Genomic DNA, 19,280 nt, shown 5'->3' on the forward strand with positions numbered 1-19,280 from the left:
ACAGGTGTACTGGCAGGACTAACCTAAATACCAAAGAGGAGAGGGTATGGTGGTTCAGTACATGAGATCACTAACTCTGCAGGCACAAGGACCCAAGTTCAAATCCTCAGCACCCATGTTTAAAAAAAAAGAAAAGTGCTGGGCGGTGGTGGCACAAGCCTTTAATCCTAACACTGGGGAGGCAGAGGCAGGCGGATTTCTGTGAGTTTGAGACCAGCCTGGTCTACAAGAGCTAGTTCCAAGACAGCCTCCAAAGCCACAGAGAAACTCTATTTTGAAAAACCAAAAAAGGAAAGAGAGAGAGAGAGAGGAAGGAAGGAAGGAGAGAAAGAAAGAAAATCTGGGAATGGTCACACAGGCCTATAACCCCAGCATTGTGGGACGTAGAGACAGATTTTTGGGGGTATGATGGCCTCCAGCCCAGCTTCAGGTTCAGTGAGAGACTGTCTTGAGGTACAGAGTGATAGAATAGAACCCTTCTTCCTTTGGTCACTCTATGTGTGCACATATAGGCACCATGTATCTGTACACATACTCACATGTTCAACACATGCATACATGGAATACAAAATAAGATTTGTAAAAGAATGTACAAATGAAAGTTTATTGATTTGCCTGCACTTAAAAAGAGTATCATGGGTTGGAGAGATGGCTCAGATGTTAAAAGCACTGGCTGTGCTTCCAGAAGACCCAGATTCAGCTCTCAGCACCCACATGGCCACTAACAACCGCCATGTAACTATAACTAACTCCAGCTCCAGACGATCAATCCAACAATCTTTCTTCTGGCTTCTTCGGGTACCCACACACATGGGAAGCATACATACATACTGTCAGATCTCAATCAAACCTGGGACAAGTCTAACTCAGTACCAGTGGCTCCTCCTACCACTTCTCACCCCACCCCCTATGGTAAACTCCAGCCCAGGGGCTGGGCTCCCGTCTCCCAGCTTCTCTTTCCTATATAACTCAGCCATTTTTGGCTACACACTATCTTGGTTCTGCTCTTGGTTCTCTTAATTACCATGTGTTCTTTTGGTATTCTTTCACCCCACTCCCCTCTTCTCTTATCTTGTTCCCCAACTCCTCTTTCCATGGCCTGGTTCAGTCTGGACTCTTACAGATATTTCTGGCTGTTCTCTCCCTCATATGTACAATAAAGCCCTTCTCAGCCATACCCAAGTCATGTCCTCATTTTCATTCACACATATATACCACAGAAATAATAACATTGATATTTTTTTAAAGATTTTATTTATTTATTATGTATACAACATTCTGCTTCCATGTATATCTGCACACCAGAAGAGGGCACCAGATCTTATAACAGATGGTTGTGAACCACCATGTGGTTGCTGGGAATTGAACTCAGGACCTCTGGAAGAGCAGTTGGTGCTCTTAACCTCTGAGCCATCTCTCCAGCCCAACATTGATATTTTTAACATAAAAAAATCATGAGACCTAGTGGCACCCAAGAAGCACATATGTCAAGTTTTCTATTTCCTCCTTTCTTATCTGTCTCTATGTCCAGATGCCCCTGGAAATCACTCGTAGCTTTATCCAGAACCGGGATGGGACTTACGAGCTGTTTAAATGCCCTAAAGTGGAAGTAGAGAGCATAGCAGAAACCTACGGTCGAATAGAGAAGCAGCCAGTGCTGAGACCTTTGGAGCTGAAAACCTTCCTCAAAGTTGGTAAGTGACTCTCAGAATCATCTCTCCCTTGAGGGTCACCTGTTCTCGGTGCTCTCAGAAGTTCTGGATCTCCTCCTTAATCAAAGCACATGCGCTCATTTTGTAAGAACCTGAGAAAAGGCTTTCGTCTCTTTTGAGCTGGTGCTTTCTGAACAGCAGCTGGAGCACTCGAACCATGGACAGATCATGAAAGAAGCAGTAAACTCCCTGCAGCCCTCCCTCCCTGAGGCAGCATCAGTTTTTTCAGTAATCTCCCCCCCAGGGTCTCACTGTGTAATCCTCGCTGGTCTGAAACTCAGCATGTAGACTGAATGAAACGAAGAAAAAGGGAAGGACATGATTGTCCCTATGTATGGTGGAGAAGGTTTATTATAGATAAAAGGGAGAGCATAGCCAGAGGCAGGGACAGAGTCCAGAGTGAACATGGCCCTAAGCTAGGCGATGTCTGGGGAGCCAGGAGAGTAAAGGGTAGAGAAAGGGCTGGGTAATTAAAATGGCTGGATTATATAGGGAAGGGCAACTGAGGGAAGAGCAGTCTAGCCCCTAGGCTGGAGAAGTTTAGGGTAGGGGGGTGGGTATGCCAGTCATACCCTGTAATAGGTAGCAACTGAGAGATGCTGGGAGAACCTGAAAGCCAGGTCCTATTTGATATGTTAAATAGGCACCTCAGCCATTTTTCCCATGTTTGAGACCTAATATAGACCAGGTTGGCTTTGAACTCAGAACACACTGCCTGACTCTGCCTCCCAGTTCTCAGATTAAAGGTGTGTCGTACCATGTCTGACTAGACTATTCTTTACATCAGAAGTTTCTGAAACATGGACCTTAACTGCTTTTCCCCTTGATCCTACACCACTCTCCAAATATACATTCAATATTAGTTTTCAGTTTTTTCTTTATGTGTGTGTTTATGTACATGTGTGCACATGCATGTGGAGACTAGAAGAATCAGTTTACTCCAGTAGGTTCTGAGCATTGAACTCCGAGGCATCTGGCTTAGTGGAAAGTACCTTTACCTGCTGAGTCATCTTGATGGCCCTTCCAAAAAAATGTTTTGTAATATATTAAATATTGATGGCCAATATTTAATATAAGAAACTTTTACTCCATGCAGTGGTGGCACACGCCTTTAATCCCAGCACTCAAGAGGCAGGGGCAGATGGATCTCTATGAGTTCAAGGCCAACCTGGTCTCCAGATCCAGAAGGACAGCAAGGGCTACACAGGGAAATCCTGTCTCAAAACCACCCACCCACTCATCCCACCCCCCAAAAAAAGAAGGAAACTTTGACTAAGCCAGGTGTGATGGTGCTTGCTTTTAATCCTGGCATTCAGATGGCAGAGGAGGCAGATCTGTGAGTTCCAGGCCAGCCAAGGTTACACAGACCCTGTCTCAAAAATAAAACATACTTCCTTGTGTTTTTGTTACTGATGGAAAATGCCCTTGGTTTCTGTAGACACTTATGCAATACTACAGTCTTCGGCATGGTGGCAGTTTAGACTATGTGGTGAACCGATACAGCCTTAATTGTGTCTTTGAACTTGGCCCTCTCTTGCTGGTTTCTCTTCTCAGTCTGGCTCTGCTGTCACTGCTTTATGTCATAAAGCCTGCAGTCGATTTTTTAAATTTCTTTTGTGTACCTGGGGGGGTGGGCACCATCCGTGTGCTACAGGGTTATTTACTTATTGGGGAGAGGAGTGTGCATCTCACAGTGAGCATAAACAGAGAGGTCAGAAGACAAACTGTGGGAGTTGATTCTCTCCTTCCATTATGAGGGTGCCAGAACTTGAACTCAGGTCATCAGGCTTGTTGGGAAGCATCTTTACCCTCTGGCTACCTCACTGGCCCTTGAGAGTTTTTGAGTAGTTACAGTAGCACTGGTCTCTCTTCCTTTGATTCCTCTAGCTCTTTTTCTCTCTTCCTTTTTCTTTAGCCCTGTGGGGTTTTTTCATTTGTTTGTCTTTGTTTTGTGTTACTTTCTTTACATTTAATATATTGAGGCTGGAGTAGAGAGCACTACTGAACATAAAACTTGCAAGAGTTAGATCCCTCCTTCCACCATGTGGGTCCTGGGTGATTGAACTCAGGTCATCAGGCTTCCTGAAAAGTGCCCTTAATCACTAAGGCACCTTGTTGGCCCTGTGCTGTTTCTTTTGCAGTACTGCTTGTGACAGGGTCTCACTATGTAACCTGTAACTTGCTTATGTAGGCCAGGTTATCCTCTTGCTCACAGAGATCCATCATCTGTCTCTCCCTCCAGAGAATGCTGGGATTAAAGTTGTGGGCCACTAAACCCAGTCAGTTCCTTTTTTTTTTTTTTTTTTTTTTTTTTTTTTTTTTTTTTTTTTTTTTTTTTGTCTTTTGTTTTTTGTTTTTCAAGACAGGGTTTTTCTGTTAACAGCCCTAACTATCCTGGAACCCTGGAACTATATCTTGTAGACCAAGCTGCCTCAAATTGCCCGGCCAGTCCAGTTTCTTATTTAAAGCTGAATAGAATAAACTACTTCTGCAGTAGAAGTTTGAAAACATCACTGGGGGCAGTAGTGGCACACACCTTTAATCCCAGCACTCAGGAGGTAGAGGCTGGAGGATCTCTGAGCTCAAGGCCAGCCTGGTCTACAGAGCGAGAGTGCCAGGACAGACTCTAAAGCTATAGAGAACCCCTGTCTTGAAGAAAAAAAAAAAAAAAAAAAAAAGGTGTAACAAAACTCAGACTCCCAGCACATGGATTCCCAGGTTCTTATTTTTACTGCGTCCATATTGCTTTCCTCATGCAGACTGCCCTTTCCTGAATGTTTTGCCATTGCTAGTCAGCTTTAACCATGGTTTTCCAGTCGGTACATGGGTGGGTACAGGTGTGTATGTGACTTTAAAAAGGGCAGAGATTGGGGCTGCTTATTCTCTGGTTGGCACAAGTTCCACCTGGACACAAATGGGAGGGATAGGGTTTCTTCCTGCCTTCCCACACAGCCACCATTAGTGAATAAGAGTGTTGATAACAGAGCCCAGTGGGGTGTCCTCCACCTACCATTCAATGCCACCTGTTATATACTAACCCCCAGATGCTACCAGTCAACTTGTAGTCTTCCTGGCAAACTTTCAGCATTTCTACTTAACTGGCATTTAAGTGAAGTCATAGCAGATGGTACCTGAGGCATAGAGCTTTGCAACCCCATGTCACAAGCCTCAGAATCCTCATGGGAGTGGCTCTTTCCTGGCCATTGTGAGAAGAGATAGCCGACCCAGTGAAGGGATTGGGCTCAGAAAGGCTAACTATATTGGGATAAAATGAAGAGTGAAGTCCATAAAATGTTAGCTTATGGGGGCAGAATGCTGAGAGAAAAAAGTATACCTATGTGCATTACTGCTAGGGTCTTTTGTCTTTCTCTTTTTACATTTACAAATGTTTAAAGGTTTGTTTGTTTATGTGTTCATTTGCCATCAGAAGTTCCCTTGGAGGTGAAGTTATAAGGTGATTGAGAGCCAACCACTGTGGCTACTTGGAAACAGGTCCTATGCAAACGCAGCAAGCATTGCTAATCACAGAACCACCTCTCCTGCCCCTATTTAAAGTTTTGTTTTGTTTTTTTTTTTTTAACAACTTTCTACTTTTTCTCCTGAGAGACTTCCTGTTTTGTTTGCCTTCTGCATAGTGGACTTGAATTGGAATCCACATGCCTCAGCCTCACAAGAACTGGGGTTGCTGGCATATGCAGTGCCCAGCTAAACTCTCCATCTTTATCTGACAAAAGGAAGTCATTTCATCTCATATCCCGCTGTCAGTCTAGCCTTCAACACCAATAAAACCTAAATAGTCTTAATTTTCTTGTTACAGTGTGTCTCTCTGTATGTCATGACAGCGGAGAAGTTTTGTGTGTGCCAAAGCTTGTATATAGTGCTCAGAGGACAGCTTTGTTGAGCTGGTTCTTTCCATTCAACTTTGTGTAGGTTCAGGGGATTGAATTCAGGTTTCCAGGCCTGTGCCCCAAGTGCCTTTACACTGAAGCATCTCGACAGTCTAGACCCAAGAGTTGTTATATACTATAGTCAGCCAGTCTAGACCTAAGAATTATTATATACTGCACAGTATGAGGACATCCTGGGCTCCAGTAAGACCCTGTCTCAAAAATAAACCAAAAAACAAAGGAATAGTCTTTATGAAAGTCTTATGAAATTAACTTCCTTTTTTCCCCTCTGTAGGTAACACATCCCCTGATCAAAAGGAGCCAACACCCTTTATCATTGAGTGGATCCCTGACATCCTTCCGCAATCCAAGATTGGTGAGCTTCGAATCAAGTTTGAGTATGGCCACCACCGGAATGGACATGTGGCTGACTACCAAGACCCGAGACCACCTCTGGACCAGCCTTTGGAGCTGGCCCCTCTGACCACTATCACTTTCCCTTGAGGCAAATCAAGAGTTTTTTTTGCGGAGTTTGCACATCCCCACCCCTGACCACTGTAAATCTAGTAGCACTTAATTGGGCCCCTGCTAATGAACTGCACTTAGCTAAGATGCAGCTGCTGAGAACCCATCCATGTGGGTTCTGCAGAAGATACTCTTGTGCATACCCTGTTGGCACTGCTGTGTACAGTCTTCATTATAAACGGAGCACTTATTTCTGACCAGAGTTTTAAACAACAGTCTGGGTCATCAGTGTTCTCCTGGATTCACTCACCTGCAGCTCATTTTTCTGTAACTCTCTAAGAAGTCAGCAGCATTGGACTTTAGCCAACAGTGTGAAAAAGTTAATGGTGCCCTGGGCAGAGCAGAATGCAAAGGATCTGCCTGACAGCTCCAGTACTCTATCCTGAGGGTAAATAAAGTACAGTGTCCCTAGTTTTTCCAAATACTACCATTGCAGTTGTTATTTTACAATTAGAAACCTTTGGGTAGCCGAGCAGTGGTGGCTCATGCCTTTAATCCCAGCACTCGGGAGGCAGAGGCAGGCGGATCTCTGTGAGTTTGAGACCAACCTGATCTACAAGAGCTAGTTCCAGGACAACCTCCAAAGCCCCACAGAGAAACCCTGTCTCAAAAACCCTCCCCCCAAAAAAGAAACGGTTGGGTGAATTTACTTTGTAGTCACACAGGGGAAAGCAGCTAGTGCTAAGAGATCAGCAATACGTAATTCACTTTTTTTCCTTCAAAATCTTGAGCAGCTGAGCACTCAAGAGGCAGAGGTAGGCCAATCTGGTCTACATCATGAGTCCCAGTACAGCCAGAGCTACATAGTGAGAACCTATTTGAAAAAAAACAAGAGCCAGCCAGGTTGTGACAAACGCCCTTAATCCCAGCACTCAGGAGGCAGAGACAGACAGATCTCTGTGAATTGGAGGCCAGCCTGGTCTACAGAGTGAGTTCCAGGACAGGCTAGAGAGAAACCCTGTTTCGAAAATACAAACAAAAAAGAGCATCTAATAAAAATTCAAAAGCTAGTTCTGGGTTCACTCATCACAGAATGCAGATGGTGGATGAAGTGGGGACTTCCTTTCTAGGAGGAGAGGAGGAAATATTTCCTACACAGCTGCCATGACTTTTACACTTCTGATACTCCAGTCATTCTCTTTGAGTCTTCATTTTTCCCTGGAGTATAGGCATTACTCCTTCCTGCAAAGCTAAACAGCCTCACTGAAGCTATAGATCAGGCTCTACACACTACTAAAATTATGTTTAGTTTACTTCTTTTTTAATTTATTTATTTTTGCTTTATGTATATTGGCACTTTTCTTGCATGTATATCTATCTCTGTGAGAGTGTCAGATCTTGGAGTTATAGACAGTTGTGAGCTGCCATGTAGGTGCCTGGAATTGAACCTGAGTCCTTTGGAAGAAGCCAGTGCTCTTGTCCACTGAGCCATATCTCCAGTCCCTGTTTACTTCTATGTATACTTCCTACTTGAAAGGTCATTGGTTATGAAGGTTTTTTTTTTTTTCTCATATTTTGCCTACATGTGTGTATGGGTGCCCTGGTTAATCAAAAGAGGTTGTTGAAGCACCTGCAAGTGGAATAGCCAAAGTTGTGAGCCATCGTGTAGGTTCTGAAAACCCTGATCCTCTGAAGAGTAGCCAATATTCTTTTTGTTGTTGTTGTTTTGTTTGTTTCTTTCGGTTTTTCGAGACAGGGTTTCTCTGTGTAGTTTTGGAGCCTATCCTGGCACTCGATCTGTAAGACCAGGCTGGCCTCAAACTCACAGAGATCTATCTGCCTGCCTCTGCCACCTGAGTGCTGGGATTAAAGGCGTGCGCTACCAACGCCCGGCTAGAGTAGCCAATATTCTTAACTGTGGAATCCAGCCCCTTGATAATGAATGCATTACAGTTCATGTCTTTGAACAGCTGGAAACCAAATGTAGCTCTCTTCCAAATATAAATAACAGAAACCCAGCTCCAACCTGCTTAGGAAAAAAAAAAAAAAAAAAAGCAACTGTTTATATGGAGATAGGCTGCACAATACACCTTTTGACTGTGGGATGTGGCCAAAGCCAGGTTTGTCAGGCTGTCTGTATTTAACCTTAACTTGGGGCAGGCAGACCAGTGGTTCTAGCATTACAACTTGCTGCACAATAGACTATCAAACGTCAGTGTTTATAGGACTCACTCAGGGATCTTAGCTGAAACGCATATTCTGACACCTTGGGGGAGGGGGGCAGCTTAGTCTACATGGTAAGTACCAGGCCAGCTGAGGTGAGACCCTGCCTTAAAAAGCGAAAGTATGTCTGAATTCTAAGCTCCAGGGGAAAGGTCCAAGACCCGCATTTCTAGGAGGCACCCAGACATTGCATGAAGTATTGTGCGGAAGACTACATTTCAAAAGACAAGGTCGGTTCCTGACGGGGTGGATGTAAGACCTCTCTCCTGCCTTCCCTGCTCCGACTTGGAGGTGGGGTCAAGCAGCTATGGCTGCAGCCTGGCCTGTGTTCCTATCAACAACTCTACAAATGGACTAGTGAGAAACCAACGCTCTGAGTCCCAATTACTGGTCTGCATAAAGAAACAGCATCACAGAGGAAACCGCTCGTATTGCCAGAGACGGTACTTTCTGTTCCTTCCTGAGACCGGATTTCAGGGGATGACAACGGCTGAGCATGACAACACAGCCCTGTCTTCATGTGTCCTGGTCCTCGGAACTCCCCATGACTCGCAGCGCGAAGCGGCCAAGCAGTCTCAGAAGACCAAGGGAACCGCCATGAAGCCACGCTTCCGCCCGCACTGACGCAGGGAGGCCGGCGCAGCACGCGGTCCCGCGGCCCCGCGAGATGACGCCACGGCGCTGCCGACACGCGTCGCCTCCAGCCCGGCCGCCGCTGTCCTCCCGCCAGGCGGCGCCGCAAGTTTATCACTCGCCTCCTTGTGCGCAGCCGCGCCGGCGCTCCGGACACGTCACCACCTTCGCGTCCTTTCTGGAGAGCGCGGGAAGGAAGGCGCTGCGGGCGGTGACGTCACCGGGGTTCCCCCGCGAAGCTCGTGCGGGCGGGGCTGGGGACGTGGCGCCCGCGATCTCGGAGCTGAGGGGAGGAGACAAGTGAGGAGGGGGGGATGGGTAAGGAAGACGGGCGTAAGGGAGTGGGAAGGTCCGTGGGGGAAAGGGGAGCCTGTAAGTGGTCAGACAGAGGGGAGGGGGGTGAGGAGAGGGGCTCGAGACAGGGGGAGGGATAGGAGGGAGTGGGGGAAGGAAGGAAGCGTGGAAGTGAGGGGGAGGGAGGACGGAAGAGTTGGGGGAGGGGATAAAAGGCTAAGAGGAGGAGGGTGATGAAGGGGCGAGGAGAAGGGGCGGGGTGCAAGTGGAGGCTCTGAGAACGAGAATGGGAGACAAGTCCTGTACCCACCTCTTACTCCACAGGCTCAGTCCTGAGGCCTCCAAGGTGGGTCAGTGGCCTCTTCTTGCAGTGGACTTTAAGACAGCGCAGCCACTTCTGGGCTCCGGAGGACCATCTCAGGACCAAGGCATGGTTTAGGTTCTGGCCATCAGGTGTTAGTGGCCTTGAGCAGGACAATGGGCACCTGAGACCTGGCTTTCCTTTGCATGGGTACCCCACAGACTTGGTAGTCCAGTGTTTTCTGTCATTCCCCAGCCCCAACCAAACGAAGCTTCCTTCGAAGCTTTGTGTTCTGTGCTAACTATGGCTGTTAGCAGAACCTTCTCCCATTCCTGTAAGCCCCAAGTCCCGGTGGCAAAGAAGTTACAACGTGGAACCTGCTCAGAACTCAAAGTGGGTAGCAGAGTTTACTCTAACACCAGCCTAATTCCTTGTCCCTGGGGACCACAGCACACACAAGTGGTCTTGAGACACCCTTCCTGCCCTCCCAGAGTGCCCACCTTCTATGACAGTGCCAAGGCATTCGTGAGAGAATGTCCTGTCCCCCAAGGACAAGCCAGACCTAGGTAGCTTGAGCAAGGTCCAGCAGACAGGGTCACACAGGATTGTCTCTTGGAAGGTGTTATAAGGCAACTTTCCCCACATTCCCTGACTTTAGAAAGTCAGAAAGTGAGACGCTGAGGTCTGGTGACCATCCTCTTAGCTTGGAAAAGTGAATTCCTTCCTCTCAGCAGGAACATAATTGAGCTGTGGTCTTGGGGACTTCTCCCAGGACCTCCTGGGGGTGTGAGTTAGCTGTGACCTTCACCTCGTGTTCTCTTTTGACCACTTTTGTCATGTTTGTTAGTACTTTGGGTTTCCGATGAAAGACAGCTTTTGAGGTTAAAAAAAAAGAGGGGAAGCAACCCCCACTGCTTGTGGCCTTCAGCGGGGAATGGAAGAGCCCACTGTCAGAGTCCTTTTTTATCGGGATCTAGCAGGAGTCACCCTTTTTGCACCTGCTACTCTTAGAAACCCACAGTGCCTGTGAGAGGGACTCTGCTCCATGCTCTGAGAACAGCAGCCTGTACATAGGTCTTGCTGGAGATAAAAGAAAACTACAGGCAGAATGTTAGGTTCACACACTCAAATTCCCCCCCCAATGTCTGGTTTTTGAGGCAGGGTCTCACTATATAGTCCAAGCTAGCCTCAGCCTCAGGGTCCTGTCTGAGCCTTCCTAGTGCTGGGGTTGCAGGTATGCAGTTTCCTGACTTCCCCCTCATGGAGAACTTGGTAGAAGTGTGGCAGAGAACACCCAAGGATAAGGCTGACAGTGAATGGGGTATGTGTTTTGTAGTGGTTCTTTGTAGTGGTCCCAAGCTTTAAAAGCAGTGGCTCCTTGTCATGTCCAGAGGCTTTCTGAGCCTGGTTGATAGAACCTGTGTAGATGGGTTCTATCTTTTGCCTTTGCTGGGAAAGCAGCAATTCCTTTCCTGAATTGGCCATCATGAGACCTACAGGCACAGGCCCTCAGCAACAGACTAGCTAGGGTTTGAGCAGCAGTATGTACCTGAGTATTCGTTTGTGTCAGAAACTGGAGAGCTGGGGATGTAGCTCAACTGGCCCCTTAGTGTGGTGCCCATGCTTGTAATCCCAACATTCAGGAGATCGAGGCAGGAGGATTAGACTCTTGAAGGTCTGCCCCAGCTATTTAGACATTTCAGAGCCAGTTTGGGCTATAGGTAACCCTGCTACAGAAAAATAAAAAGGGCAGGAGAGATGACTGGGCAGTTAAGAACACTGGCTGCTCTTGCAGAGGACTTGAATGCAGTTCCCAGAGTCCATATGATGACTCAACCATCTGCATCTCAGTTCCAGGAGCCTGACTCCCTCTCCTGACCTTCATGGGCTCTAGGCACACATGTGGTGCACAGATATAAATACAAGCAAAACACTCGTACACATAAAATACTCTTTTCAAGGAAAAAGGAACCATGAAGAACTAAGGGGGGGGGATTCCTAAGAAGAATAGCAGGAAGTGCTGCCAGGGCCCGTGCTGACGTTACCTAGCCAGGTCTCTACCACAGGAACTTGAATGAAATAATTTTCTTGGCCTGGTGGCTCCTGTGGCAAGAAAGAGGAGCTCCAACCCACTGTCCTCAGTAGTCAGCAGCAGCCAGTGTTTAGTTTACACACCCTCCATTCTGTGAACTTGCTTTCTTACCTTGGACCAGCATGAAAGGATCAGGGCCACATCTGAGCCCTTCAAATCAGCAGTGGCTGGGGAGATGAGGGAAAGGGCAGAGAAGGGAAGCAGGAAGCCTCCCAGGGCAAGCTAAACAGTGTCTACTGTCTGCCTCTTGCAGACACTTTAAGGAAAGTGATATCAGTACAAGGCAGAGTAGGAAATTCTAGATGAAGGCACAGGCTGGCTCCTCTGGGTCAGGGAGGGGAGCTGGCTGGGGGAGGAGATGCAGATGGACACAGTATCCGGAGGTGGAAAGGAACTGTTACGGCCACACTGGGAAAGCTGCCACTGGAACTGATACAGACCTGTGGTCATCTGAGCTCTCAGCTGCTAAGTGCATGGAAAGACATGGCTGTAGCGGGAAAGGGAAGTGCCAGTTCCAGAGCGAGAGGAGACATGGTCCTCATCGAGCCATTTGTGCAGCCATTATTAACTGGCAGGCACTGGGCTGGGCTTTGGTTAGAAAGCTCTGTTCCCAAAATGTTTCTGTCCTTTGAGGATTGAATATGAGAATGAGATTCATGTGTCAGACAGGGACAATGTTCTTGAGAAAGTCAAACAATGTAGGGAGCAGGAGGAAGTATAGAGTCGGTTCCCTCTCTGTTGTTTTTAAAGCAGGATGTGGGCCTTATTGGTGGGCAGGACACAAAAGGCAGCATGGGGAAGCCCTCAGTCTCTTTCTTGTCCAGGTAGCTGTGATCGGAGATATGTTTGATTACCCACTTCTCAGCCACCGTGATTTCAAAGTAAGCTGGGTATGACAGCTCTTGACTGATCTCAGTGCTCTGGAGGCTGGGGCACAACCACTAAGTTTGAGATCAGCCTAGGCAACAAGGTAGAGGACAAAGGATTGTAGCCCAGGATTGGTAAGAGTGTTTGCTTAGCATGCACAAAGCCCTGGGTTAGACTCTCAGCACCCCGTAAACTGTACCCAGTGGCACACACCTGTGATCCCCATGCTGAGAAGGTAGAACCAGAAGGATCAGAAGTGCAAGGACATCAACAGTGTAATTAGCTCAAGGCTAGCTCAAAGCACATTCATCAGTGCTTGTAACCCTGTTCCTTTGAAATAGGGACCTTCTAGCCAGCTGGGAACCTCTGCCTCTCTCTGCAATGCTAGAGAATGAACCCAGGGCCTTGTGCATGCTCTGTTCATGCTCCACACTCAGCCCAGGATAGGGAGCTTGTACATACACCACACAACCACAGCTCCAAGCTCCTGGTTCTGCAACTCAGTATGGGTGGGCATGATGACCAGGTCACAATTTCTTGCAGATTTTCAAAGGTACTCTGCACACCTGACTGCAGCCTCAGGAAGTCAGAGGCATGAGCATCCACTGGGGCAGACCAGCTCCCATATACCTTAGGCAGCCCCACAGCTGCAGGCTGTGCGCAGGACAGAGGATGCTGAGCACACACTTGGCTCCTGTGGTTTTATTTCAAATTTTACATGAATTTTGTGTGAATAAATATAGAAATAAAGAAGCCCCATGGCCTTTATGAGATGGGTGGGGAGCTGACCATGTTATCTCTAGAGATAAATTTATAAGGATGACTCACTGAGGAAAAAATAAGTCAAGATCTCCAACTGGAGCACATTCCCTGAAAGCTAGGTATAGTGACAGGAAAAGGAAATTTCACTCTGTGTGAACACAAGTTCTGTGAGAATGAGTGTCACCTTGTGGGCTGTGGCAGGGGTGAGCAGGACAAGAGCTGAGGAAGCATGTTCCTGCCCAGGGTATGGGGCTGGGAACATGGAGGGAGGAGGTCAGCACTGAGACAGTGTGGCTGTGGGGCCCAGGGAACCCATGTACTTCCTTGACAGGTTCTCGGCAGCCTGTGCCAGGAAGGCCATCTCACCTTACCTGCCTCTTCTGATGCTGTCTTCCAAACTGTAATGTCTGTCATTCCAATATGAACACCGGTGCCATTCCACAGACATTTTATCACCTTTACACAGTCAAGGAAGTAAAGGTTTGTGGACAAAGCACAAAAGATCAAATATGGGATAATGTAAATCCTAGTGTCAACAGATCCTGCTACAAAGCCAAGAGGTGCCCAGCCCAGCATCAGGTTATCTACACTAACCTGTAGGACTGCTGAACTGTGGTCCCAGATGCTCTCTTTGAAGCCGAGTGGTTAGGGAATGAGCATGAGTCTGCACAGCATGTGGAGGACTGTCTGCTGAGCTCTACCTAGTAACTTACCTAGCTGAAGATTGGAAGAAATATCCTGGCCTCCTATCAGAAGGGGAGCTGGAAGATGGGATCCTAGCCGACTCAACTGAGCTCTCCCTCTGCCTTTTTCTAGCTCTTCTGCCATGAAGTTCTGGTTTCCTCTGCGCATAAGGCTTAGACTCATCTCTCTTGGTCCTTCAGGCTGAGACATTGTGTAAAGAGATGCTGCTGGGCCCTTCCCTTCCCATCTTGCTGACCACTTTAGTAAGTTAGTTAATGGTACCCTTACATAAACAGGATTGTCCCTGCTTGCTTCCACTGCACAGAGAACTGCCTGAAAATCACCCAAGAACATGTGTAGGAACCTGTTTCTGTGGTTTCCCACACCACAGAAACACGAAGCCTGAGGACCAGAGCACATGTGCAGGGTAACCAGAGTGCTTTAAACACATGTCTGGGTAGCACTCGGAGAGACCACCAAAGCAGCCATACTTGCCTAAAGTGGAAGCTGTCTCTCGATAACACACTGCTGACCTGATGACTACTGTAAGCCACTTCTTCCTACTAGCACTGCTTTAATTCAGCAGCTGCATCCTTTCTCTGGACTGTTGCTTAGCTGGTCTTCCTGTATCCACTCCTCCCTTACCATAACTGTCTGTTTTGTAAATTTGGGGTGTTAGGATTTGAACCCATGGCCTTGTCTTTAAGACAAACATTCCACTGAGATCCTTGTTTCAAGTTCATGCTGTTCCCTTGCTTACACCCTTCAGTGGAGCAGGGGCACAATTTACTTTCCTAGCATCCATGAAGCCCTGGATCTCATCCCCAGCACTCAGCAGGCAGAGGCAGGAGGATCTCTGTGAGTTCAAGGCTAGCCTGATCTACATACAGAATGAGTTCCAGGACAGCCAAGGCTGCACAGAGAAACCCTGTCCCCCCTCCCCCCAAAAAGAGAAGACAGTGAACTTTGCTCACTCACCTTTGTGATTCCCACAGTGCTCAAAGCCTAGGCGTGTTTGTGATATTTGCTGAAGTTGTGATTTGTGACCGGGGAAATGAGTAGGTGAGCCCTGTCTGTTTGCCTGCACTTGCCTGACAAGCCCAAAGTGGATCGATCACCCTTGGTCCCAGCACCCCAGGCCCTTTACTCATCCTGCATAGTGAACAACCAAACACTGCTCTTTACCATGTGTGGCATGCAGGCCCCACAGGTGTGGAAAGTCACCACACGTTCAGGGAGGCTTGGACCCAGGTTTTCCACATCCTCAGGACAAATGTGGTCCATGACTCTAACACAGTCAGATCAACTCAAAATCCACACACATCCTTCAACCAGGCTCCTGAGTCTAGATTATGCCATCATGAAAGAAAAACAGTCCTTACCAGATGGCTTTGTTTAGCTTAGTTTTTATTTGATTGATTTTGGGTTGGTTGGCTTGTAAATAGGGTCTCAATGTGTAGCCCAGGCTGGCCCAGAACTCAGGGTCCTCCTGCCTCATCCTCCCCAGTCCTAGAATTACCAGCATTGGGCACCATATCAAGCTAGAAGGGACTGGGATGGGACTAAGGGTTAATACCTGCTGTTGAACTCTATTTTGTAAACTTGAAAGATTCGGTGTGTCTCCACAAGGCCACCTCTGACATCTTTGAGTTAACTTTTTCAGTGTCTCAAGCCAGGATGTCCTGACAGGAAACCTGAGTAACACCAGGTTCTTTCTTCCTGTCCATGAGTTTTGTGTGGGTGAGTGCAAGTCACTTCCTTGGAAGTGCCTTGGCTTTGCTAGGCCCTGCACATGTGCTGGGGAGCCTCCAGGGTCCTCTGCTCTTTGTCCTCAGCACTCTAACAGCACTCGAGGGAAGGAAGCACTGGGGCACATCCTCTCAGGAGTCCAAGGGCTGTTGTAAATGTCTGAGGTCTGGCAACACTTAGCATCTGTGAAAGCAACTTGTTTTCAGACAGACCACATGGAGCACACCTGGTAGAGGTCTCAGGTCACATGCATTATTAACAAGAATTGTAGCTAAGGAAAACTAAAAGCCACAAGCTATGCCTGTCAGGGCTAAATTAACACTGGAGAGGTTTAATGAGTTACCAAAGATTGTGTGACTTAGAGTTTATACTTCAGCTATCTGTGATCTTTGCGGTATGAAAGCTATTTCCCCCAAAACACTAAGAAGAGGTGCAAAGAAGCAGAGGTAGGCAGATTTCTGTGAGTTCTAGGACAGCCCTACCTACACAGTGAGTTCCAGACAGCTGGGACTACATAGTGACACCTGGTCTTAGAAAGAAATAGTGGAGCCTGGTGGTGGTGGCGGTGGCGCACACCTTTAATCCCAGCACTCGGGAGGCAGAGGCAGTTGGATCTCTGTGAGTTCGAGGCCAGCCTGGTCTCCAGAGCAAGTCCCAGGACAGTCTCCAAAGCTACACAGAGAAACTATGTCTCGAACCACCCCCCCAAAAAAGAAAAAGAAAATGGATTTTTATTTTATTTTTCTTAGCAAAGTACTCCAGACAAATAATAGTCAACTGAAGGCATCAGAACAATCCTCACAGAGCTCTCAGAGCAGGAATTGAGTCTCAAGTTTCTGTCCCCAACTCCCGGCCTCAGACAGCTGTAAATGCATATCCCATGTGGATCCAGTCTCTGAAATACTGAATGGAAATTTACTGGGGCCCTCTAGGAGGCTAGACTCTCACACAAACTGACCTGCCCCAGGGGACTCTCCACTGTGCCAGATATTTTATGAGGATCGGCATTCCCAGTTGATTGAGTCGGCAAAAGGAAACCAAAGAACTGTGTCTTAAAACTGATTTATCCTGCTTAATTGTCCACAGGGGACACTCTACTCTAGGCCAGGAGTTGGACAAATATGAGGTTTGTAGATTCTGTGAAAATGTGGGAGATTTTTGTGTCGTTTTGGTTTTTTTAGAGACAATGATCAGCAGCAGAGTGGCAGAGAGGTTGGATGGCCTTGCAGGAAGATGACACCAGCAGAGGAGAGAGGAAAACATAGAGCTCTCCAGGTTTTTCTGGAAAAGGAGAGTAAAGGGCAAGCAGAGGACTGTTGACCATCAACTTCAGAAAGGCTTCCCAGCTCAACTGCTCTGGGGTTTCCCAAGTCAGGGAAAAAGTGCTGGCTGTCCAGAAATGAAACGGTCCTGCTAAGAGCAGCAGGAAGTTGGAAACCACCAAGGGCTGCATAAAAAGGGACATAGGGCACCCTAAGATGTGTGTCTAAACAAAACAAAAGATTGCTCTAATTTTGCTTTCAAATGTTTGTATGAAACAACAAGCAAATTAGTATATACCTCCCCTTTGAATTTGGGAGTCTTTAATTTGGGAGTGATTGTACAAGGGAAAGTTGTGTATGCAGGGGCAAGTTATGTGATCACAGATAACAAATGTATTATTTCAAAAACAGCTATGGGAAAGACTTGTTTTGTTTTCTTTCTTTTTTTTTTTTTTTTAGACAGTTTCTCTGTGTAACATCCCTGGCTGTCCTGGTTCTCCATTTTGTAAACCAGGCTGGCCTTGAACTCACAGAGATCCACCTGTTTATGCCTTCCTTCCAAGTGCTGGGATTAAAAGCCTGGTCAAGAAAGGTTTTTTTTTGTTGATGTTTTGAGTCATTGTCTCACTGTTTAACCCTGGCTGTCCTGGAACTTACCGTGTAGACCATGCTTGCCTCAAACACACAGACATCTGCCTGCCTCTTGTGTACTGTGATCAAAGCATGTGCTCACAAAGGCAGTGGTGGCACACGCCTTTAATCCCAGCACTCGGGACACAGAGGTAGATGGATCTCTGAGTTTGATGCCAGCCTAGTCTACAGAGTGAGTTCCAGGACAGCCAGCCTGTTACACAGAGAAATCCTATCTTGAAAAATCAAAAACAAGAGGGAGAAATAGAAATAGGGGAAAAGTCACCCACAGAATTTTGGCCAGAGTTCCCGCTCCTGCCAAGACCGCTCAAACCATGAGAGGCTAAGCATGTGCTGACAGTTTACCTCAGTACTAGAACCACAAAGGCTTCATTAAATTGGACAAAGCCACCTTTCTTTTTTGTTTGTTTTTCGAGACAGGGTTTCTCGGTGTAGTCCTGGCTGTCCTGGCACCGTTGTAGACAAGGCTGGTCTCGAACTCACAGAGATCCGCCTGACTCTGCCTCCCGAGTGCTAGGTTTAAAGGCGTGTGCCACCATTGCCCAGCGCCACAGTATATTTTTTAAGGAATTGTCTTGTCAAATGTTACAACAACCCGAGCCTCCAAAACCGCAGAGAAACCCTACCTCGAAAAACATAGATGAAACATTGGACTAAGTAAGATGAGCCTGAACAAGAGCAAGTATTGCAAGCTCCCATGCACTCATGCTATGTAGGCAGGGCAAATTCCTAATGGTAAACGCAAGAGCAAGGAAGTGGGCAACAAATGCTGCCGAGGAGAGGAGGGGCTCAGGGCTCCGGGCGGGACCGGAAGGGCACAGCGCAGGCGCAAGCGTCTTTGTGTGCACACAGGCTGAGTTTCTGCGTCCCGTGCTACACCCATCCTGCAGGTCTGGCTCTGTACCACCCAGTTTACTCCAGGAGCGTTGAGGATCCCACGGGCTCTTCCTCAGCCTCCACCGTCCCGCTGTGAGCACGCAAAGGGCCTCACAGCAAACACGCAGTGTCTGCGCGACCTCCACGCGGCCACACGACAGAAGACACACAGAAACAGCGTGTACAGACGCTAACCACACAACACACACATACAGCTAACACACCACCCAGTCTCATGCACCACACACATCACAAACACATGGTGTTATGCTTTAGTTGCACTCTCAGGCGGGCACTCTGCCCCCTGCCTTCTGCTCTAAGCTCTTACCAAGCAACCCTGGTGAGCACAGGAGGCCCCTGGTGTCCCAATCCCTTTGTTTCCTGGTCTTGCATCACAGGTCTGCAAGATGCCTGCCTCCAACCCGCCAGTACCCCGTAGTGCTGCTTGGCCAGACAGGCTTCCTGGCAAGCTCTGGCCTCGTTCTCCTTACCTGAGCTCCAACCTGGACCACTTGCTGACCTGCTGGGGCTCTAACCCCAGTTCCTGCAGGACCTTGATTAACTGAACGCTTCCCTGACGCTGTAAAGAGAGAAGGCTCCCTGGGCATCTCTTCCATCTGCTGCACAGTCTGACAGTCCTTTGTAATTGCTTGGTTACTGTGTGCCCATATAAAGGGATAGCCAGGAGTCCTGTTTGCTAACAACCGGCTTCCCTCCCCAGGGACAGCAGCAGAAGAGCTACAGCTTGCTTGACTGTAACTACAGCTTCTTAGAGACACCTACTCCCTCTGGCTGTCCTCTGCAGGCTCTGCCACCAAGCCA

The 19,280-nt window shown here is 47.7% G+C and overlaps 1 protein-coding gene across 9 annotated transcripts in view; it reads left to right on the top strand.

Moving 5' to 3' along the window:
• C8H2orf42 (chromosome 8 C2orf42 homolog) overlaps positions 1 to 6,551 on the top strand; it is a 36,380-nt gene extending 29,829 nt beyond the window's left edge. For 8 of the 9 annotated variants that reach the window (XM_027428595.2, XM_027428600.2, XM_027428601.2 and 5 more), the window contains 2 exons: positions 1,532 to 1,694; positions 5,895 to 6,551. In XM_027428595.2, coding sequence (XP_027284396.1) covers positions 1,532 to 1,694; positions 5,895 to 6,103 — 372 coding nt within the window. In that variant the 3' untranslated portion in view covers positions 6,104 to 6,551. The remainder of the gene's footprint in view (positions 1 to 1,531; positions 1,695 to 5,894) is intronic. The other variant, XM_027428602.2, reaches the window with a different exon arrangement.
• The last annotated feature ends 12,729 nt before the right edge of the window (positions 6,552 to 19,280 follow it).

The sequence above is a fragment of the Cricetulus griseus genome, chromosome 8 (genome assembly GCF_003668045.3).
Source record: "Cricetulus griseus strain 17A/GY chromosome 8, alternate assembly CriGri-PICRH-1.0, whole genome shotgun sequence".
Lineage (NCBI taxonomy): Eukaryota > Metazoa > Chordata > Mammalia > Rodentia > Cricetidae > Cricetulus > Cricetulus griseus.